The sequence below is a fragment of the Colobus angolensis genome, unplaced genomic scaffold (assembly GCF_000951035.1).
Source record: "Colobus angolensis palliatus isolate OR3802 unplaced genomic scaffold, Cang.pa_1.0 Scaffold184, whole genome shotgun sequence".
NCBI lineage: Eukaryota > Metazoa > Chordata > Mammalia > Primates > Cercopithecidae > Colobus > Colobus angolensis.
Window position 1 is genome coordinate 4,158,196 of NW_012114977.1, and position 21,876 is coordinate 4,180,071.

Consider the following 21,876-nt stretch of genomic DNA (forward strand, 5'->3'; position numbering starts at 1 on the left):
CATCACGCTATTTGCAAGATGAAGAGTTTGAGGCAGTTGCTGACATTGCATATCCCCAAATACCAGGTTTTCATCTAGGAGAAATGCTATGGAGGTGGAGGAACCTTGGGCTCTCCACAGATACAGGTCTTCACTTCAGCTTCCCGCAACCCTCACTCTCCAGGGACCCTAGACACAGCAAGTACCAGGTGGGAGGGGGTGATGCTGAACAGAAGGTGTTACCTCAGGACACCACCCAGGCAGAGGACACTGTGGGCTGCTTCCTCTGTCCAGCCTCGGGAGAGTGTGCCTTCCCGCATCCCTATTTCAATTCAGCCTTCAAACTTCTCACCAAGGCTGCCTGGCAAGTTTGCCAAGTCAGTTCTGCAAGGGATTTGTGCATTCACCCCACAGGTTTACTGAGCATCTACTATCCGCATAGCCCTGTGTCCAGCCTTGTAATTTATTCCTCTTCAACCAGGGATAAAGTATTTCCTGCAAATCTCCCTCTCCCCTTTGTCTCTCCTTAAATCCTTAAATAAATAAATAAACCCTATGTCTTGAGTTCTGCATCCACTGGCCACTGCCTTGCCACGACTGTCATGTTGCAAGGCTGCAGTAGTCACCCGGGTGGCCGAGACGACTGTCCATCACCATCACCACCATCATCTTCGTCTACCGAATGCTTCTGGAGTTTAGCATTGACAGGTTAATATACATGATCTCTTGTCATCTTCATCTAATAACATTTTTTCGACAAATATTTACTAAGTGCCTACCATGTGACTGAGACTGTTCCAATGCTTGCTGTGCACCAGCGAATAAACCAGACAAAGATTCCTGCCCTCATGGAGCTTACATTCTAGCTGTGGGGTGGGGGTGAGAATAGATAAAATGAACAAGCAAAAAATATTTTTAAAAAATGAAAAAATGATATAGAGGTTAGAAGGTGGTAAAGGAAAGTGGTGAAAGTTAGAAGGTGAACACGAAGGAAAGAAGTTAAGAGGGATAAGAGGTCTCTGGGCTGTCAACGCTGGGGGATCTGGAAGGCCTCCATGGAAGGTAACCTTCAAGCAAAGACTTGAAGGAGAGGAAGACATGAGTTATGAAGCTATGAGCGGGACCAGGGGAGGCAGGCAGATACTATCCTAGTGCAAAGGCCCTATAGAGCATGCCCTAAGCAGTCAAGAAACAGAAAGGAGGCTGGGCACAACAGCTCATGCCTGTAATCCCAGCACTTTGGGAGGCCAAGGCGGGCAGATCACTTGAGGCCAGGAGTTCAAGACCAGCCTGACCAACATGGCGAAATCCTGTCTTTACCAAAAATACAAAAATTAGCCAGGTGTGGTGGTGCACACCTGTAGTTCCTGCTACTTGGGAGGTTGAGATAGAAGAATCGCTTGAACCCGGGAGGCAGAAGTTGCAGTGAGTCAAGATCGTGCCACTGCACTCCAGCCTGGGTGAAAGAATGAGACTCCATCTCAAAAGAAAGAAAAAAGAGAGAAAAAGAGAAAGAGAAAGGAAGGAACGAGGTAAGCAAGGGAGGTGATAAGCAGTTAGTAGGTGAGGTCGGAGAAGTGAAGAGGTGATGGGCTGGCTCACATCAGGTCTGGGAAGCCACTGTCAGCACTTTGGCTCTTACTCTTGTGAAATGGGGAGGAATTGAAGGATTTTGAGCAGAGGCTGAGCTGATCTGACCTGCAGATGTAAAGGCTCACTCTGACTGCCTAGCTGAGAGTATGCTGGGCGTTGAGGCAGGCAGAGGTGGTGGCAGGGAGATGGGTTAGGAGGCTGTTGCAATGACCCGGGTCGGGAGGATGGTGACCCTGGCCAGGGTGCTGACAGTGAATGAGAGAGGTGGTCAGCTCTGGATATAGTTTCCTGGTGCATTGGCTGCATGGTGAGAGAGAAAGAAAGTTCCAGTGAGCCAAGATTGTGCCACTGCACTCCTGCATGGGTGACAGAGTGGGACCCTGTCTCAAAAAAAAAAAAAAAAAAAAGAGAGAGATACTGATGACTCCAACATGTCCAGCCTGCACAGCTAGAAGATTGGAGTTGCTCTTGACCAAGATGGGGCAAGACTGAAGATGGAGGAGGTTGGGGCAGGTTGGGGTTGGGAGTGATGACTGGGTGTTTGGGGCTGGACATGTTTCATTTGAGGCACTTATCAGACATCCCAGATGCATGTGAGCAGGAAATCATTGTTATGTGGGTGAAATTTAAAGTCATGACATCGGATGAGACCACCCAGCAGAGGAAGTTGGGAACAAGAAAGGAGAAAAGGAGACACTGAAGTGAGAGCCAGAAAGAGTGAAAGTCAGTCCAGAGAGTGTGGGTCATGGAGGCCAAGGGAAAAAAAAAAAAACCTGTCTAGGGGGAGGCAGTGACCCACTCAGTGAAATCCTGCTAATGGGTCAAGAAAGATAAGGACTGAGGATTGACCACTGGCTCTCACCCCTGAAATGGATATTCCACCCATTTTAAGGTGAGGAAAATGAATCTCAGAGTGAGGAAGTAACTTGCTCAAGGTCACAAGCTGCAAGCAACAGCGCTAGGATTTAAACTCAGGTCTGTGCAAAGCCAGGGGCCTTGGCACTTCTCAAACTCACCCCTTGGGCTCCAAGTATTCCATGGACCAAGGAAGGCAGCACTGAGAGACAACAATTTGTGTTCCTGCTAGGTATTCGTACTCAGGAAGCCTGAGGGGAGGGGAAACTGCAGGTGAATAGGGGACTGACTGTTAGTGCAATTTTAAAAATCTTTTTGGCCAGGCGCGGTGGCTCAAGCCTGTAATCCCAGCACTTTGGGAGGCGGAGACGGGCGGATCACGAGGTCAGGAGATCGAGACCATCCTGGCTAACACTGTGAAACCCCGTCTCTACTAAAAAATACAAAAAACTAGCCGGGCGAGGTGGCGGGTGCCTGTAGTCCCAGCTACTGGGGAGGCTGAGGCAGGAGAATGGCGTGAACCCGGGAGGCAGAGCTTGTAGTGAGCTGAGATCTGGCCACTGCACTCCAGCCCGGGCGACAGAGCAAGACTCCGTCTCAAAAAAAAAAGAAAAAAAAAAAAATCTTTTCAATCCAGGGAGAGGTGTGAGAGGCACGCTCAGTGCTGTGCCTTCTTTTCTCGCAAATGACCATCCCACCCAGCTAACTAGGGGCTTGACCCTGGAAGGCACTTCCAGTTAGCGGCTGAGGTTTAAAGCATTGCATCCCAGGGATATTTGCATTTTAATGGCAGAAGGGCATTTCCACAACCAAGTGACAAAGAGAGACGGGGCAGGGGTTGCAGAGAGAGGTGAACCCACCCGACCCAAATCAGGCATCCTCTATTTTTTCACTCCTTGGTGACCTGTCCTCTGCAATGCCTTCCTGCATCGGTGGCCCCAGCCATTCAGCCAGCTCTCAGGTTCCTGGGGCGGATGACGGTCACCTATCTCCCCCTGGTGTCGGCTCTTTCCATTGCAGCCCCAGGAGATAGAGGGCGATCTCCGCCTACCCGCCAGCGAGGCCTGAGGAGCCACACCTAAGACGTTGGTCCAGGGTCCTCCTGCCTACCCCACCCTCTGCGGCTCTACACTGGGCCATGGCACAAACCCTCCACATTGCCAGCACCTGGGAGTTCAAACGTGTAATGGCTTCTTCTCGCTCAGTCTCAGGTTAGCAGTGCAGACCTAACCCGCAGTAAAGAAATGAGGGTCCCTGATCTGCGCACACCACTATACCCCCACATCATTCCCTTGGCTCAATCACTTGATGTTGCTGGGCCACCATTAGCCCTTTTGTAAAGGGAGGTGACAGAACCAGAGAAGTCTCACAACCCACTCCCCTTCTCTGTACCGACTTAGGTGGCTGGCTTCTTCCCTGGGCCTGGAGTAGTCCCTGGAAACACTTCAGGACGTTTGGGGTGTACTGCAGGTTGCTCTCTACCCACTGAGAAGCAGTACTCTGGAGTGGTTAGGGGCAGGAGCTTTGGAGGCTGCACAGACCTGGGTTCAAATCCTGACTTTATTGCTCATGAGCAGTGGGAATTTTTCTGTGCCTCAGTTTCCTCATCTGTGAAATGAGGGCATTCATGCCTTCTGTGCTGGGTGGCTGCAAGGCTTAAGTGTGATACTGTTCATAAAGTGCTTAGCACAGAGCCTGGCCACGTGGTGAATGGCCAGCAAATGTCATCATGTAGTAAACACTGGGGACCAGAGTGCTAGAGTAGCTGGGGAAAGGGCTAGAGCCAGGGGATCCAGGCTCTAGTCTCATCACTCCACACAATACATCTGTACTTTAGAGCAAACTAATGTCCGGCAGGCTGTAATGAGGCTCAAATGAGGTACTGAGGCAGCACGCCGATGGGTGCCAGGTTCAGAGCCAGCCCAGCTACGCTCTCCTGCTGATCTTGGGAGAGTGGCTTTATCTCTAAGGGCCTTGGGTTTCTCATCACAGACAAGGATTAACACCCGCCTGACCCACCTCTCAGGACTGATTGGAGATAAGGAGTGTGAAATGACAGCACGGACATGCTACAAATAAAACGGACTGTCATGATATCATGATAGGGAAAGTGTTTTGAAAACTGTACAGCTTACCCCATTGTTAGCAAGAGACCAAGCCCCCAGCCTCCTGCACTCGCTCCATATCACGGCACGCATCTCCCTGCATGGGATCTGCCTATTTTCTTGCTGGTCTCCCAAGCATACAGAGGTCTCTGCCCTCAAGGAGTTTATGTTCTCATTGGAGAGACAAACAAGAAAATGAATGGTGAGAACCCAGAACCAGAGGCAGAGGTAGGCAGTTCTCCATCCACCTGGAAGCCTTGCTAGAAACACCCAGTGAAGGAAGAACAATTCTCAGAAGGAAAGCTTAGCCCCAGGGCAACTGCCCAATGGCTTGGCAAAAATGGACAGGGTTACAGAATCCTTGTATAGCGAAGAAGGTGCTGGAATGGAAGTCAGGAGGCCTGGGTGGTAGTCTAGGCTCTCTATTAATTTGAAAAGACTCCATATTGTATGATTCCAACTTTATGACATTCTGGAGAAGGCAAAACTACAGAGACAGTGAAAAGACCAGTGGTTGCCAGAGGTTGGAGGGAGGCATGAACAGGCAGAGCACGGAGGATTTTCAAGGCAATGAAACTACTCTGTATGATGCTATAATGCCATCACGCATTTGTAGAAGCCCACAGGATGTGCAGCACCAAGAGTAAGCACTAATGTGAGCTATGGATTTGGGTGATAGTGATGTGTCAGCGTAGGTTCGTGGAGTAGAACAAATGCACCGCTCTGGTGGAGGGTGCTGAGGGTGGGGGAGGCTGTGCCTGTGTGGGGGCAGGGGTACATGGGAACTCTCGGTACCATCTGTTCAATTTTGCTGTGAACCTAACACTGCTCTAAAACATAAAGTCTATTAAAAATAAATAAATAATTTTCCCTGATCTGTTGTTTCCTCACCTGTAAAAGAGAGACACTAATACTTGCTCTGCCTGCCATGACACCCACATGGCCACAATTGGGGTCTAGTGGACTCTGTGAGCATGAGACCAACGTGTCACGGGTGTGCTGGTCCCTGGAAGAATGAGAGATGCCCTCAAAGTCGGGATCCTATGACAACTGCCCCAGCCAGCGCAACTCCCAGCAGCTGCTGCAGCCCCCTCCTCGGGCAGTTGTCACCTCTGCGCCAGGCAGTGAGGGTTTTGGACTGCAGTGGGCACCTCCTCCCAGCAGCAGCTCCCCACTGCAGAGCTGGGAGCTCCACCCACCTCCTTCTCTCCGCCCCTCACCCACAAGCCTGCAAGTTTTAACAAATAACACAGGATGTTGCTCTTCTAAAAATCTGCAAAACCTTTCTAAAAACTCCCTTTTAGGCCACCACCTTCTTTCCCCGGTGAGAGCAGGCAACAAGTCCCTGTAGCATTCAAAATGCTCTTCCTTGTAAATGGCTCCTACAAAGGCCGGCAGCTATTTTAAAATCCAAGAAGCCTTTGCTGACACTCCCAACATACCGCTGTGAACAGATCCCAAACATGTGAAGAGCCCTACACAGACGCTTGTTCAATGCCTTTAAAACAAACAAAAAAAAAACACAAAAAAAACCCAGGATGCAAATCCATTGAGTGCTCTTTTCAGGTCCCATGTGCCCCCTTGGTAGATCAGCCCACACAGTTTTTTCAAAGAAACAGTATTTGATCTGAGAAACATCTGGAACCTGTTTCCCCAGCACTTGACTGGGAGCTTTCAGTGGACGTCAGCTGCCCAGTCGCTAAGCGTGCACCCTGCCCGCCTGAGCTGCTGGCAGGATCCTTCGGACTGGGGGCGGCGGGTTGGGTGAGGGAAGGTGCTGTTTGATTAAAAGCTGCTGGGGGCAGGCTCAGGTCTGACCGGAAGTTCTAGAATGACAGAGAAGGCCACGAGGATAACAAGCCCTGGGAGTGAAGATCAAGACTGGGAATCCTGCTGATGGAGCTGCCCTGAGTAAGACGGTCACCGGAGCATGTGGCCGTTCTGTTACAGTTTCCCTCAACCATTAAGTGTGTAACAGACAAGTAATAACAACAACAATGAACATTCTCACTATTGCAAGATGCCCATTACAGGCAGGGCAGGGATGCATTCTGTGTGTATCTCTCACTCCCGGAACAGTATCTAGCAGAGGGGCAGAGAGTGGAGCTCCATCTGGATCTCCTCCAGCGAATACATGAATGAATGAATGACACCCCCTGTCCACTGTCAACATTACAGGCCTGTTTTCAGGAATCGGGGGATTCCGGAGGCAAAACTACATAGGTGAAAGGGTAGCTGACTGCAAACCAGGGAATCTGCCATCCAGGGTTGGTTCTCCCACTTCCCAGTTTCGTCAAGCATGACCTTGGGCAGCACCCCCGTCTGTCATCAAGGGGATAATCCCCCCTCTGTCCATCTCCCCATGTTGCTAGGAGGATCGGTCCTGTGAAGTCCTGCAGAGCAAGTGTCTTTATCACCTGAACATCTAACTGCGAAGGTTAGAAATGCTGACAATCCTCACTCCCCTTTCACCCAGTCCAGCTATACCCAGAGGAGCCCCGGATGACCTGGCTGGGGACCTGGGCTAGAGTGGGACACAGCTGAGTGATTTTAGCACTTTGACTACTTGCACTGAGGGAGCCAGGGACAAACGATAAAATGACCTGATGCGTCCTTGACTGGGTGCTGGGCGCCCTCCTCACCTGCCTTCCCAGACCTGGCTCCACCTGTTAGCACCTGAGCCCTTCATTTACAACCTCAGCAGCCTCCTGTCCCCTGTGCCTCTGGGTCTCAAACACACGCAGGTCTCCTAGAACCTCGGAAAGTCCAACTCTTCTTCTGTGTCTTCTGCCCTTCAGACTACAAACCCATCGCTTTTTATGGTAGTGACAACCGATCCCATCCATGAAACTCCAGTTAGGTGCTCGGCACCAGATACGGTGGAATCTCATGAATTCTTCCCTAAACCCTCACCTGATGCACTGGTGATCTCCCCAGGGTGGCCCCTTACCCTGTCCTGACTTTACCTTCTGCTCCCAGCCCACAATCCTGGAACGATCCAGATCCAGTGGCTCTTCCCCAGCCTGGCCCCATGGCAGCCTCTTCCAGCAGTGGAGCCTGGTGACTCCCGCTCCCCATTCCTGCCTCTTCCCTTCACCTCTTCTACAACGCCCATGACATCAGCATTCCCCACGCTCTGCCCCAAAGTCCTTTCATGCTGCAATTTCATGACATTGCCTCTTCCCCCTGCAGTAGGGGCTCGGCTGGCTGAGCTCCAGCTCCCAGGGCAAGCATAGGGCAGCCCCCTCCAGCCCCTGCGGCCATGCCTGCACCCCTCCAGCCCACTATCCCCTTCCTCCTCCTCTTCCCTCAGAAGCATCTCCTGCACCTCCCACCCCTGACTTCCAGTCAGTGGCCAGGTCCCATTGGTTCCAAAGGAGCTGGACACCCATTGAAATCTCCTCCTCTCTAACCCCCACCATCCATACTGTTTATCGTCTCGGGATGAGCATTGCCAGTTGACACCTCAACCCCTCCTTCTGCTACATTTTAACGTTGCCCTTTTATTGGCTCCTTCCTGCCAGAGTTTACTTGTTTATTTAGAGTTGGGGTCTTGCTCTGTTGCCCAGGCTGGAGTGCAGTGGCACAATCATAACTCCTTAGCTTACTGCAGCCTTGAACCCCTGGGTTCAAGCGATTTTCCCACCTTAGCCTCCCCAGTACCTAGGACTACAGGCCTGGCTACTTTTTTTTTTTTTTTTTTGAGACAGAGTCTTGCTCTGTCACCCAGGCGGGAGTACAGTGGCGCAATCTAGGCTCACTGCAAACTCTGCCTCCTGGGTTCAAGTGATTCTCCTGTCTCAGCCTCCCGAGTACCTGGGATTACAGGCATGCACCACCACACCCAGCTAAGTTTTGTATTTTTAGTAGAAATGGGGTTTCACCATGTTGGCCAGGCTGGTCTTAAACCCCTGACTTCAAGTGATCTGCCCACCTCAGCCTCCTAAAGTGCTGGGATCACAGGCATCAGCCACCACGAGGCCTGGCTAACTTTTTCATTTTTTGTAGAGATGGGGTCTCTAACTTCTGACCTCAAGCAATCCTCCTGCCTTGGGCTCCTAAAGTGCTGAGATTAGAGACGTGAGTCACTGTACCCAGCCCCTGCCAGCATTTAAATATTCCCAGGCATCTCTTCTCCCCTGGCAAAGCGGTGGGGTGAGTAGCCCATTCCACGGGATCCACCCCTCATTCACTCCTCAGTCCCCTCACACGGGTAACCAGTGGCTTGCGGGGGTAAGGCAGTGTGTGCGTTTCCTGTGGGCTAACCCGACCTCTCTGGCTGGCTGCTGTTGAGCATGGCAGAGCCTCCCCTCAGGTAAGCCTGTCCTCCTCTCAGAGTCCACCCCTGCTGGAATGCTGAGGATGCAGACCCAGGTGCCCAGCCCTGCCTTCTCTTCTCGAGTCAGATTGTAGACCCGCCTCTCAGGCGGCTACCTCTGGATGCTACAGCCTCCTCAGACTCCATGGGTCTCTGTGCAGAAGTCGTGCCAATGGCTGCCATCCCTGTAAACCCAGTGTTTCTCTGCGTCCCCTTCTTGGTGAAGGCACCATTATTAGAGTTAACATATACCCCAGCTTGCCTGGCATAACTATTAACAGCACCCCCCTTCACTCTCAAAAGGGTCCTGTCTTAGATGAGAAATTATATACTCAGTCTCGCTGTTACCGACTTGCCTGCCCATCACAGAAAGCTGAGGGTCATCTGGACTCTCCCCCTCCCCAATATCCCCACAGTCCCCAAGCTCTATGGGTTCCGCATCCTTAATATCTTTTAAACCCACCCCATGGTCCATGCCATCACCTAGGTTGCAGGGTGGGCATCTTGCCTTCAATCTTACCTTTCTTCCATCCACCTGCTGCTGGAGTGACCTTCCCAAATTGGAAATCTGATCACATTAACCAGCCTAAAAATCAAATGGCAACCCACCTCCCTGAGCTACCAGCCAAGCTTCAAGATAAACTCTAAACTCCACACCAAGGCCAGGAAGTTCTTGGCGCCTCACTACGGATGTGCCCCTGCCCTGCCCGCCCCGACCCCCAACCCCACCACAAGCCTCATCCCTCACTCCACCATCCTGGCTCCCATCTGTCCCTTGCTGGGTCCTGGCTCACTGACACCCTGTGTCCCTATGCTTGCCTGCTACCTTTCTGTCTCCCCATCTATACTGCAAGCTCCGTGATGGTGTCTGTCGTCTCTGAATCAATAGCACTAACATGGTGCCTGATGCACAGTGTGTGTTCAATATTTACGAAGTGAATCAGTTCACATCCTTAACACCAAATAGTCCACGGTGGCTGCAGTCCCCTGAGCCCGTGGGCCTGCACTTGACCGTCTCCACGTGTAGGCACACGTGTGTCTACTGGAAATGCCTGCCTGTTGGCCTCTCTTTACTCAGACAAACGTCTCTGCTCCATCCATTAGGGGCTGTTCTTCTAGAATTGCTGTGGGTGTTGGGAGCCCTGTGTCCTTTCTCGGCTAATCATTTTGTGACTGCAGCAGCCTGCATTTTTCTGCTCTGTGTATACAGAGAAGGGTTGGTGGGGGCGGTGGACCTGTGAGTTCCGAGGTCTATTGCAGAGAGGAGAGTTCCAGGCCTCTAGAAAATTTGTGTTGAAACTTGTGTCTCCACTATGGGCCAATGAAGGCGAGAAGGTGCTCCCTGGGAGACTGCAACTAGAGGCCCGGGCTGGCACGAAATGTGCTGGCCCAGGTGGGTAAGGCACTCAGGGCCACCTGCTTTGTGAAGAGAAGAAATAGGGCCTGGGCCAAGCCTGATTGGAAACTCGAAGGACAGCGGGACAGAACGAGGCAACCTTTTGTTCCCTCCCTGTAATGCAATGCACATTCCCCACTTAAAGGCAATTTCTGCACTTCAAAAGGATTCCAGCTGGCGAAATTTAAGGTGGAGAATAAGCCCCCAGTCAAGAAGCTTCTCAGGGGCCTTTCAGTTTTCCTTGGCTTGAGAACGGGATGCATTTTTAAATGTTTGCCTCTTCATGTTTGTCAGGGCGCCAGGGGAGAAACGCTTCCTCTTACTTCCACACCTCTCTCGCTCAGTCATAGCTGGCACGGGAGCCAGCCACGTTTTCCTGTGCTACTTTGCCTTCTCATGAACCTGCCTGACTTCCTCTCTTTCTCTGCCTGCTTCCTCACCCACCCCCCAGCTCACACCTCACCCCTTGGGGGAGGAGAGAGTCCTGCCGCACTGGGTCCACTAGGCTTAGCAGCTTTCCTCCAACGGATGCTGAAAGGGCCAACAGTTAGGCTGACAAACCTCATAGCTGACATTCCAGGACATGCTCTCCCACCTGCCATTCATTCATTCATTCATTCACTCATTCATTCATTCATGCATTCACCTGTTCACTCTCTCACCTAGTCACCCAGTCAGCCAGCATAGGATCTGGGGTGCTGGGGGGCCTGCGGGTGACTCAAAATCAACACACAGTCTTTCTCTCCTAGCTTACAAAGTGCTTGAAGCTTTGAGAGATAGGAATGAGCAACTACAGCATAAGATAGAGGAAAGTCAAAACCCAGTTTAGAGGGTAGGGACATTTTAAAAGCACAGAGAAAGAAGAGATCAGCCAGGGATGTAGGTGGAGCCCAGACGGAGGCAGTCAAGGAAGGCTTCCTAGAGGAGGAAGCACTGTGACGGGAGCAGGGTCCAAAGATGCCAAGGATGGGGAAGTGGCCAGTGCCAGAATATGGAGGTGGGAAGCTCTCTGGTGGGCACAGAGGCACAGCTACACCCCTCTTTCCAGGGCTTTGGAGTTTGCTGGGAGGTGGGGGGGGGGTGTTCCTGGGCATGTCCACTGGCAGTCACCGCTTTGGTGGCATTGCTTCAGTCACCTTGGAAGCAACGCACCATCCCCACATAGCAGTCACCAACTCGTGCCCTTCTCCATCGGGCCCAGAGGAAATACCTTCCTGCTCTTCTCTGTCCTAAACACTCAGGCTCCCCGCACCCTTTTCTTGAGGGATCCAGATAGCACTTGCTCCTCCAGCCTCACCAGTCATGCCCTATCCCTTAAGCGAAGTTCCAACTACCACCTTCCCTAACAAGGACTATCCTTCCTGCCCACCCCCTTCCATTCTAACCCGGGAAAGCTTCCCTTTGGCCAGCCCACCCCTGCCTGTGCCAGCACCCCCTGGTGTCTCCCTTAGAGCCCCTGCCAGTGGTCCGCTGGCCACTGTGGAGTTGGGCAGACCTGGCTTTGACCCTGGCTCTGGAACCTTTCAGCTCTGTACTTGGCCAGATTACTCACTTCCATAGGACCTGCCCTTGCATTTCCTACCTAACATCCTTTCACCCTTATCTGATCAATCACACTTTGACTTGCATTCAGGGCAACCATTCTCCTCTGCTCTCAGTCCTCGTAGATTAAGGGGAGCTGTAGAGGGTCACTGCTAGGTTCAGGGATAGGCACAAGACCAAAGCGAGACCAATCCTGTGACTTTTGGTGGATGGAAATTCCTATTTCCGCTGGGATTGACAAACTGGTCAAACACAAACCTAAGGCTGTTTGGGCCATCTTTGTCACCACAAGGAAAGAGTCTATTTACAAATGGAAACAGTATAGAAAAAAACAGTCAAAAGACAGATTTCTGGTGACACGAGCACCTGGATCCAGCCTTGCCTGAAGTTATCCCTGGAGTTTTCAGTTTTGTGAGCCAATAAGTTTCCCCCGCTCTTTCGGCTCACACCGATTTGAGATGACTTTTTGTCACATGCCACTAACAGTCTTGACAAAAGAAATACTTAACTTGGAGACTTAATAACAGAATTAAATGAAAGGCCCGAGTAGTGCCCAGGAATAAGGTGGCACTCAATGACCACTTTTGGCAACTCCCTCTGAATCTGCCTTCTCATAGGTCTGTTACATTTCCATAAACTATTGTTCCATAGTAGTAGAATACTATGTTTTTCTTCTTCCCACAACTTCGATCAAATCTTCCTTTGTAAAATCTTCACCCTCCCTGGCTTTCTTGACCACAGTTCTGTGTCCCTCATAAATCTCTATGTTTCACATCCGTTTTCCCCCCACCCCACCCCTGGGCTGAGACAGGATGGGTTTAACAGTGCAAGACTTCAGGATGTGGCAGGGGTGATGTCGTCTTTGTGTTATGTGCTGATAACCCAGGGCGACAAAACCAAATCAAACCAAAGACTTTCCCAACAGGCTTCAAATCCCTGCTCTGAAGGACACCAGGTGCTCAGAAAAGTCTACACTGCCATCTAGTGGATGTCTGCAGTATCATCAGCACGCAGAAGGGAGCCCTTTGGGAGAATCCCCTTGGGATTGTCTCTGGCCTGTGAAAGCATCTGACTGACCCTCACTATATAAGGGACAAACCCCAAGAGAAGTGAATGGATGGTGAAGCCAGGAGTCCTGTCCTGCAGAGTGGCATATACTCCTCTAAGAGACTGGGTTCCTGCCCGGCCTCTGTGGCCCTGTACCTCCCATCCCAGGAGTTAGAATCAGCAGCCTTCCTTTCTCTGCTCCTCTTGGCTGTTCACAGGTACGCCCAGTCCAAGGGTTTCCAGGGAGGAGGGCTGATGCTGTGTGCACATGTGTGTGCATGCAAATGTGTGTGTACATGTGTACACAAGTACACGTGTGTGCTTTATTGCTCGTCTTCCCAAAGGAAAGGCTGTTTGTCATGTTTGCAATCAAGACAACCTATCAAAGCTTCATGATAGCAGCCTCTGAACTTGTGAGCTGTATCACAATCTATTTGCTCTCTGATAGTGAAAAATGCTTCAAGGAAGAGAAGAGTCTATCCCCCGCATTGGAGTAACCTGTGTGCTGCTGCCCTCCGGAGCTTATTGTCCTACTGGGCTTAGCTGACTGCGTGAGGCCTAACCAAGGCAGCACTGAGGGGAAGGTAAAACCCCTTATGGCCCCTCTCTGCCACCCTGCTCAGAAGGGACCAGAAGGTCAGCCTTGATGTGTGTACTTGGTCACATCCCAGCCATGACCCTTCCATCTCCACATATTTGTGACCCGAGTCCTGCCTAGATTGGCACCAGCACCTCCTTCTAAAACACAGCAGAAAAGAGGCCAGTCTCCACCATTGACACGCTGGGGGCTCAGTCTGGCCAGGAGTCAAGAAATAAAGAAGCGGAGACCAGAAGGCCAGATCAGCTCCCCCAAAACACACTCCGCAGACCCATTTCCCACTTCTGTGACTCTTCCCCAGGCTTCCCAGACCCCACAAGGAAAGCTTCCAGAATAGTACTAATCACTGCCCACTAAAATAGTTATTTCCAATTCCTAAAATGCTTTGTTCTTCTTTTACATAACTTTGGGCAAAAGAAGAACATGTCTCATGTTGCAACAACAAAGTGTCAGGATGCACTGACCTCTGCCTGTCCTGGTAAATACCAGCTTCTCTCCAGCCCAGAAGTCATCTGAAGACCCAGACACCCTGCATCTTGGGCGAGGACTCCTCCCATACCACCCCTTCTTCCACTTATCTGCCAACTCCAAAGCACACACCAGCTGGTCTCCACCAGGCTTGGGGGCCCAGATCACAGGGGCAGCCAAGGAGCTCCCAGAACAGGGGAGCAGGAGGAGGCCTGAGCAAGTGGCCTCAACCATCACCAGTTTCCAGGCTGCAGCTCTCCCACCGGCCCCCAGCCTTCTCCTCAAGTCCACTCTAAGGAAGGCACAACTTTATGTCAACAGCCACCTGCTGCCACCAGACCCAACCCAGATGGCTCTGCACGCAGCTTCAAGTCACCCAGATGAGCAAGCCTGGAGGAACATTAAGACCGCCAACTCTCCCCCACCCTGCTTTAACACAGCCCTGCTCACTCACTTCCACGGCCTCTGGGAACTTGACTATCGGCTCCCTCCAGGAGGTGATCTTCTGTCTGTAGTTGTTACAATCAGGAACAACCTTGCAGCCAATGTTCCCCAACTCTGGGTAGAAAACTTCAAGGCCCCTATGAAGAGAAGAGGGAGGTTGCCCTGTGTCAGGGTTTTAGGGGAGCCTGGGGTTCCCAAGGCTTCAGTCTAACACTATTGGGAATGTAAAGTGAAATGGGATTAAATCCTAAACCTGCCACTAACTAGCTGTGTGGCCCAAGAGTTACTTGACCTCCTTGTGCCTCAGTTTCCTCATCTGTAAACTGAGGACACTAATAATTCCTTCCTCATGGAGTCAATGTGAGGAGTAAAGTGGCGGTCAATGGTCAGAACAGAACCTGGCATGTTGTAAGTCATCAGAAAGTGTAATATTAATTATTATCAATGTTTACTTCCCTAGAAGAATAGATATCCTCAGGCAAACTTAGTGTCTTTAAAGTAGGATTGAGTTTATAGAAACAGTACCTATAGATTGCTTTTCAGGAACATTCTTATTACAGAAAGAAAGGCTTAGCAAGTCAGCATACCTTCCTTCAAGGGCATAGACGTTCTCTCTCCCCTAAACAATCAAGAGCTCCCCATGCCTGAAATCCTGCCATTAGGTGAAGAATTGGCTTCTTTGGGTTAAGCATTGACCATAGCCTAGGTTCTCTTTCAAAATGCAAACATCCCTCAGGGGTAAAACATTGGCTCACTAAGACTGTGAGTATGAATGAACTGGTTCATCTCTTTGCTCCCTGAGAAGAAGGGCCCGAACAGCACCAGCGTTCTGAGAATGTGGCTTCCTGGAAGGGAAGAAAATATGATACAGAGCAAGGTGACAGAGTCTGCAGGGCAGGGCACGCCGGGCCGGGCCATGACTGCACCAGGCTGGCCTTAAGTGCACGCTTACATTTGAAACTCAGAAATGTAGGTAAGATTTTTCAAAGACATTTTTAAAAACTGTTTTTTCTTGCTCTTCTATTACATTTTATCTCCACGACCCAAGGCCTCTGTAGGGTTAATGTGGGTTAAGACATCACTGAGAAGGGGTGTGGGTATGGAGTGGGTGTTGCAGGTCCCCAGCCTTTCCTAACAGCCTTGCATGGCTAAGCTGCTCTACAGCCTGCCAGTAGCCACCCACAGCTGTCCACAGTGCCTTGCTGCAGGTGATGCCTCAGGGGACCCTGTGAGGATGTAATTTGGAGAACAGTTCTGGAGGGAGAGCTCCCTGAAGCTGGGGCCTGGGAGTGGGCCAAGAGCAGCTTCCTGGTGGGGAGCCCTGCATTCACTTCGGTGGGCCAGCACCCCCAAGGCCAGAAGTCAGGTGCTCTGGTCTCAGAGGGTGGAAGCAGGATGAGTCAAGGTCTTGTCGAGCAAATTTGTGTCTTCTAACTCTTTGCACATTTACAGCAATTCTTGGTGGATGGCAAGATTTTCACAGCTTTTGGGGAAGTTTTAGGGGGCCAGTTTTATCTTCCTAGCATCATCTTAAGGACCGTTTGGTTTGTTTCTGCTGCAACTCCTTGCTCCTGCTGCTAGTGAGATGCGAGGCAGAGAGGGGACCCTCCAAGGGCAGAGAGACAGACAGCAAGCAGCACAGCACGGGAAAACGAGAGGCAGGGAGGAGGGAAACTGAGGGCGGAGGGACGCCCTCATGCCCACAACCCCTCTCCCCTTTTTATCAAGTGGAATTGTTGTAAATATCAGAAGAATCAAAGAAGCAAAATCGGCAAATCATTATTTGGTGAGGGGGTGCAGAGCCACAGAGAGTGCCCTGAAGGACAGGGCACATGCCAGCGAACCAGGGATTGGGTCGTGTCCCTGCCCCTCTCTTCACACCCATAGGGCACTGCCAGGCCAGCGTTTGAAGGTAGCATATTGCCCCACTTAGGATGACGGGAAAGGGGCGTGTGTAGGCCTCTGCCCAGCTCAGCTGCTTTAGCAAAGCCTTGGAGAAGGACACAGAGAGAAATTTATTTGATCTGCAGATGGCACAGAGCTGGTGACCAACAATTCTGATTATCAAATCGAGTTACAAGATGATCTGGACAAACCTGAGGTGAGCTGAATCAAAAATTAAAGTTAGTGAGAAAATATACTTTAAAATTTGCATTCAAGGCCAGGCATGGTGGCTCATGCCTATAATCTCAGCTCTTTGAGAGGCTGGGGTGGGAGCATGGCTTGAGCCCAGGAATTTGAGATCAGCCAAGGTAGCATAGTGAGACCCTGTTTCCACCAAAAATTAAAAAAAAAAAAACCAAGCAGGGTGGTGCATGCCTATAGTCCCTGTTACTTGGGAGGCTGAGGTGGAAGGATCACTTGAGCCCAGGAAGTAGAGGCTGCAGTGAGCCATGACTGCATCACTGCACTCCAGCCTGGGTGACAGGGCAAGACTATCTCAAAAACAAACAACTTGCATTCAAGCCAGAAAACCTCAAAGGTGCCACCTTCCTGTGTGCCCTTGCTGCTTGTGGTTTACCTGACATGGAATTCATTCTAATTTCCATCCAGAGAGTTTGGGGATCTCCTGATCTCCATGACAAGACTTGGAGGCACCCTGGGGAGTGGAGTGAAAAGATCAGGGGCCCTGGCCCGAGCTTTGCCATGAACTAACACTACATAAGGGACTGGGGACGAAGGGCATGACTTTTACTGGGCCACCCCAATAGATCAGGGACATCACATATGTAGGATTTAATTTCATGCAACCATATCTTGAGGCAGCTCTTAACACTATTCCCATCTCCAGATGAGTAACTTGAGAAACTGCAGGACAACACTTATTTGCAGCTGCTACATGTTGGAGTGATCTGTTGTGTACAACAGAGAACGAGTCCAGTAGGCTTGGCTGCACTTTCTTCCCTGCACCACACATTTTCCCTAGTGAGCTGTTTCATTCCTCCAGGCTTCAGTTTGAGAGAGGTGGTCACGTGAGTCTCTGTCATGGCAAGAATTAGATCACAAGGGCTGGTTGTGGTGGCTCAAGCCTGTAATCCCAGCACTTTGGGAGGCTGAGGTGAGATGATCACTTGAGCCCAGGAGTTAGAGACCAGTGTGGGCAATGTAGTGAGATCCTGTCTCTATAAAACATAGAAAAAATTAGCCAAGTGTGGTGGTACGCATCTGTAGTCCCAGCTATATGGGAGGCTGAGGTGGGAGGATTGTTTGAGTCTGGGAGGTCAAGATTGCAGTGAGCCATGATCCTGATTCCAGCCTGGGTGACAGAGGGTAACAGTGAGACCCTGTCTCTAAAAACATGGCTTCTCAGCTGTGCCTGTATGAAGGGCTTAGAATTTCAGCTGCCCCTCAGTGAGTGCTACTGCCTGAGTATTGGTGTCTCCTCAAAATTTATATGCTGGAATTTCATCCTCAATGTGATGGTATTAACAAGCGGGACCTGGAGGAGGTGACTAAGTCACCTTTATAAAAGGCACTCTCATAAAAGAGGCTGAAGGGAGCTACCCTTCCCTCCTGCCAGGTGAAGTCACAGCAAGAAGGCGCTGTCTTTGAAGCAGAGAGCAAGCTCGCACCACGCACTGAATCCAGTAGCACCTTGATTTTGGCGCTTCTCAGCCTCCAGAGTTGTGAGTCATACATTCCTGCTGTTTAGAAATGACCTAGTCTAAGGTATTTTGTTACAGTAGCTGAACAGACGAAGGCAGTGAGGATGACAAAAAGACACATGGGATATGAGGCTGCCTTGAAGAGGGGGCTCACTGTGAAAGCGTGGGTCACCCCACTTGAAGAACAGCAAGCTAGTTTTTAAACCGTTTTGTAGAGACGGAGTCTCTCTTTGTTGCCCAGACTGGTCTCAAACTCCTAGGCTCAAGTGATCCTCCACCTTGGCCTCCCAAAGTGTTGGGATTACACACGTGAGCCACTGCATCCAGCAGTGCATGCTCGTAATCCCAGCATTTTTGGAGGCTGAGGCGGCAGGATTGCTTGAGCCCAGGAGTTTGAGACCAGCCTGGATAACACAGCGAGACCCCCAACTCTACGAAAAATGAGAAACTTAGCCGGGTGTGGTGGCATGCACCTGTAGTCCCAGCTACTCAGGACGTTGAGGCAGGAGGATTGCTTGAGCCCAGGTGTTGAAGGCTGCAGTGAGCTATGATCAGGCCACTGCACTCCAGCCTAAGTGACAGAGCAAGACTCTGTCTCTGAAAGAAATGTATTTAAAGAGAAGAGTAATCAAGGCCCCTAAAAGAGACTGAAGGACTGGGGATGACTGCCCAGGTTGGGGGGAGCTGGGGATGAAGGGGCAGGGCATGGCATCTGTCACCACGCACATGAATGACCACAAAGAAGATGAGAAACTAGACTAGTTTGTGCACCTCCTGGATCTGCACTGGAAAAGGTGGGTTGATGTTCAAGAAGAGCAACAGGGCCTTGGGATAAGAATGCATTTTCTGAAGAACGGAGCTTTTCAATACCAAAAAGCAGGACGCTTTGAGCAGCAGCTCCCATCCCCAGGGGAGCTCGCAGGGCTGACTGGATGGCAGCAGCAGGAGGGGTTTGTTGAGTGAATTCACCTCCCAGCTGCAGGGCTGGAGGATCACAATTCTTTCAATTCTGCAACTGAGCCCAGGGTTGGGACTCTCGGTGGTTTTGCTGGTCTAGTCTAGGGTATCTCAGAAGCAGGGAAGGTCTGATTCCCGAGAAGCTTTTCTCTTAACAATGTCTCACTGCTTGTCACAGTACATAAAATTTCTCCCTTATAGATGAATACTTTTAGGCATTGAGTCCAATCTTTAAAGAGTTCCCTGGTAGACTCCAAATGCCCACGAGAGGAGTGCCTTCTCTGGGGGATCTCTTGCCAAGGTCAGAGCCTGAGCTGAGTGGGATCTTGAGGAGGGCGTCAGTGCAGGAGGTCCTGCTGTTTCCTCAGGGGTCCTATCTGTCCTTGACATATTTTCATTTCATCATCATTCATGATGATCTCTTCCAAACAAAAATCTTCTGTGGCAATAAAGACAAATCTCCTCTTTTGCAATGATGGCTTGAAATCAAAAGACATCTTCCTGGCATGCAACCTTAGGGTCATAAATCTGTTTCTCAAACTGGGGACGTGCTGGCGTATTCCGGGAGTCCTGAGAATGGCTCCCCTTGACTCCAGTCTGGGAGCCCTGGACCCAGGGTGAAGGGCGTCAGTAGAAGCAGATAGGGAAAGAGCATGAGTGTGGAGTCAGACAAGGGGACTAGATCTTGGCTCTGCTACTTTTAAGCTATGTAAACACCGTGGGCAGATTTCTTAATCTCTGGGGACTCTTCATCTGCAAAATGGGGGTGCTAACATAGACTCTGTAGGTTCATCACTGACAGTGAGAGAAGTCAAGGAGTCCAAGCACCAGCAGAGCACCTGGGACACAGAAGGTGCCCTGGGACTTCCCACGTGTGCCCCCATGCATGGGTCACCAGGGCACCAAGATGTGATCTTGGCAGGGCAGAGCCTAGGGCACCCAGAGCCTCAGGCTGGTCACCTCCAGCAATCCTACAGACATCCTAATTTCCCACAGTGTGGGAAACACCAGGAACCGCTGAGGTCCTCCTTAAGGGGCCATTATCACAGCCCAGGCCTGCTGTACCCTGGCTCAGCTGACCTCTCCTGCTTATGAGGGCGTTGACCTTGCACTGCTCAGAGCGAGAAGCCTGCCAGCCCCTCGACTCACTCAGCAGAGCACCTAGAAAACTAGATTCCACTTGTGAGAGGCAACCATGTTTCTCTTCCTCCTTCCACATGAAAACTTCACCCAGAACTGTTTGTTTTTTGCGACAGAGTCTTGATCTGTTGCCCAGGCTACAGTGCAGTGGCGCAATCTTGGCTCACTGCAACCTCCGCCTCCCAGGTTCAAGGGATTCTTCTGCCTCAGCCTCCTGGGTAGCTGGGATTACAGGCATGCACCACCATGCCCAGCTAATTCTTTTATTTTTAGTAGAGATGGGGTTTCACTGTGTGGGTCAGACTGGTCTCAAACTCCTGACCTCGTGATCTGCCTGCCTCAGCCTCTCAAAGTGCTGGGATTACAGGCGTGAGCCACCGTGCCCGGTCTACACCCAGAATTGTTTAACAAGATTTTTCAAAATGTACTGACATGAGCAAAGTTTGTTACTTTTTTTTTTTTTCTTTTGAGGCAGGGTCTGGCTCTGTTGCCCAGGCTGGAATGCAGTGGTGCAATATGGCTCAGAACAGCCTTGACCTCCTGGGTTTAAGCGATCCTCCCACCTCAACGTCTTGAGTAGCTGGGACTACAGGTGTGCATCACCATGCTTGGCTAGTTTTTAAACTGTTTTGTAGAGACAGAGTCTCTCTATGTTGCCCAGGCTGGTCTCAAACTCCCAGGCTCAAGCGATCCTCCACCTTGGCCTCCCAAAGTGCTGGGATTACACACGTGAGCCACTGAATCCAACCAAAATGTTACTTTTTAAGAAGGCTTCAACTACATAACTTTAAGAGAAGACATGTATTTATGGTTCTAAAAGTAATGTTTGTCAAAAATGTTTTCAATAAAATAAAAAAGAAAAACAAACATATTTTCATGAACAGTAATGTTTGTGCAAATTCAAAGGTACAGAAGAGAGTAGGTCGTCTAAGTTCTTTTTCCTCCTGTCCCATTTCTCACACATGGGCTCAGCGGGGTGTCTCCCTCCTCAGTCACTAAACTGGCAGGGAGGTTTGGCATCAATTTGGCCTGGGGAGTCCTCAGGATGACCCACAAGTCCAGGTAAACGAAGCCTTGCTTTCTAACCGGCAGAGTCGGTGAGGAGCGAGCCGAACGCCAGGCTTTCCAGCTTACCCAAAGTAGAAGCAGCTTGTGCCCTTGGAAGGGAAGAAGCCAGCCTCATCACCCAACTCTACCCAGTGCCATGATCCCTAAAGGGCCCCTACACAAACACTCCTGGGTCCCATCATTGAAAAACACCTCTCACACAGGAAGGGTCTAATCACACACCTTCTTTCATTAAAACGCCTCTTGGTCAGGGTTCTGGGGAGAGGGGCATTCAGGCTATAGGGAGGGACGGTCTCTCTCTGGGTCTCTCTCTGAGGGTCTCAGCCTCCTGTCCCCGCCAAGACCCCCCAGGTTTGGAGGGCCCAAGCAGGGCCAACCATATACACAGCCCTGCCGGTCCTGGGAGAGGTGCATCCTGGAAGGCAGGAAGGAGTCTGTTTCTAAGTCCCTTTCCCAGCGCCATTCTCCGTCAAGGTGGTCTCCAGACCTGACATGTGTTCTGTCTTCCCCATAAAATCAGGCTCAGGAGATGGTGCTCCTTGGTTCTGGAAATACCCCTCCCTGCGATCTACCTGCCTGGCAGCCTCTGTGCCTCCCGCCTCCGAGCCTGCCCTGACTTACTGGCACACAAGGGTGTCCTCGTCCAAGAGGGCTTCTTGGGCACACGGGTTGTTCTCATCCTCGTCTCCAGTGATCACCATCACGAGACCCAGTAACAGGGCTGCTGTGACCAGCCGCATTGTCCAACCCATGGGCACCTG

At 50.9% G+C, this 21,876-nt stretch overlaps 1 protein-coding gene across 1 annotated transcript in view; it reads right to left on the reverse strand.

Annotated features, from left to right (window-relative positions):
- PEBP4 (phosphatidylethanolamine-binding protein 4) overlaps positions 1–21,876 on the reverse strand; it is a 213,847-nt gene that overhangs the window by 191,780 nt on the left and 191 nt on the right. Inside the window, exons 2-3 of the mRNA XM_011939849.1 lie at positions 21,737–21,873; positions 14,356–14,482 (exon numbers count right to left, since the gene is read on the reverse strand). Coding sequence (XP_011795239.1) covers positions 14,356–14,482; positions 21,737–21,867 — 258 coding nt within the window. The 5' untranslated portion in view covers positions 21,868–21,873. The remainder of the gene's footprint in view (positions 1–14,355; positions 14,483–21,736; positions 21,874–21,876) is intronic.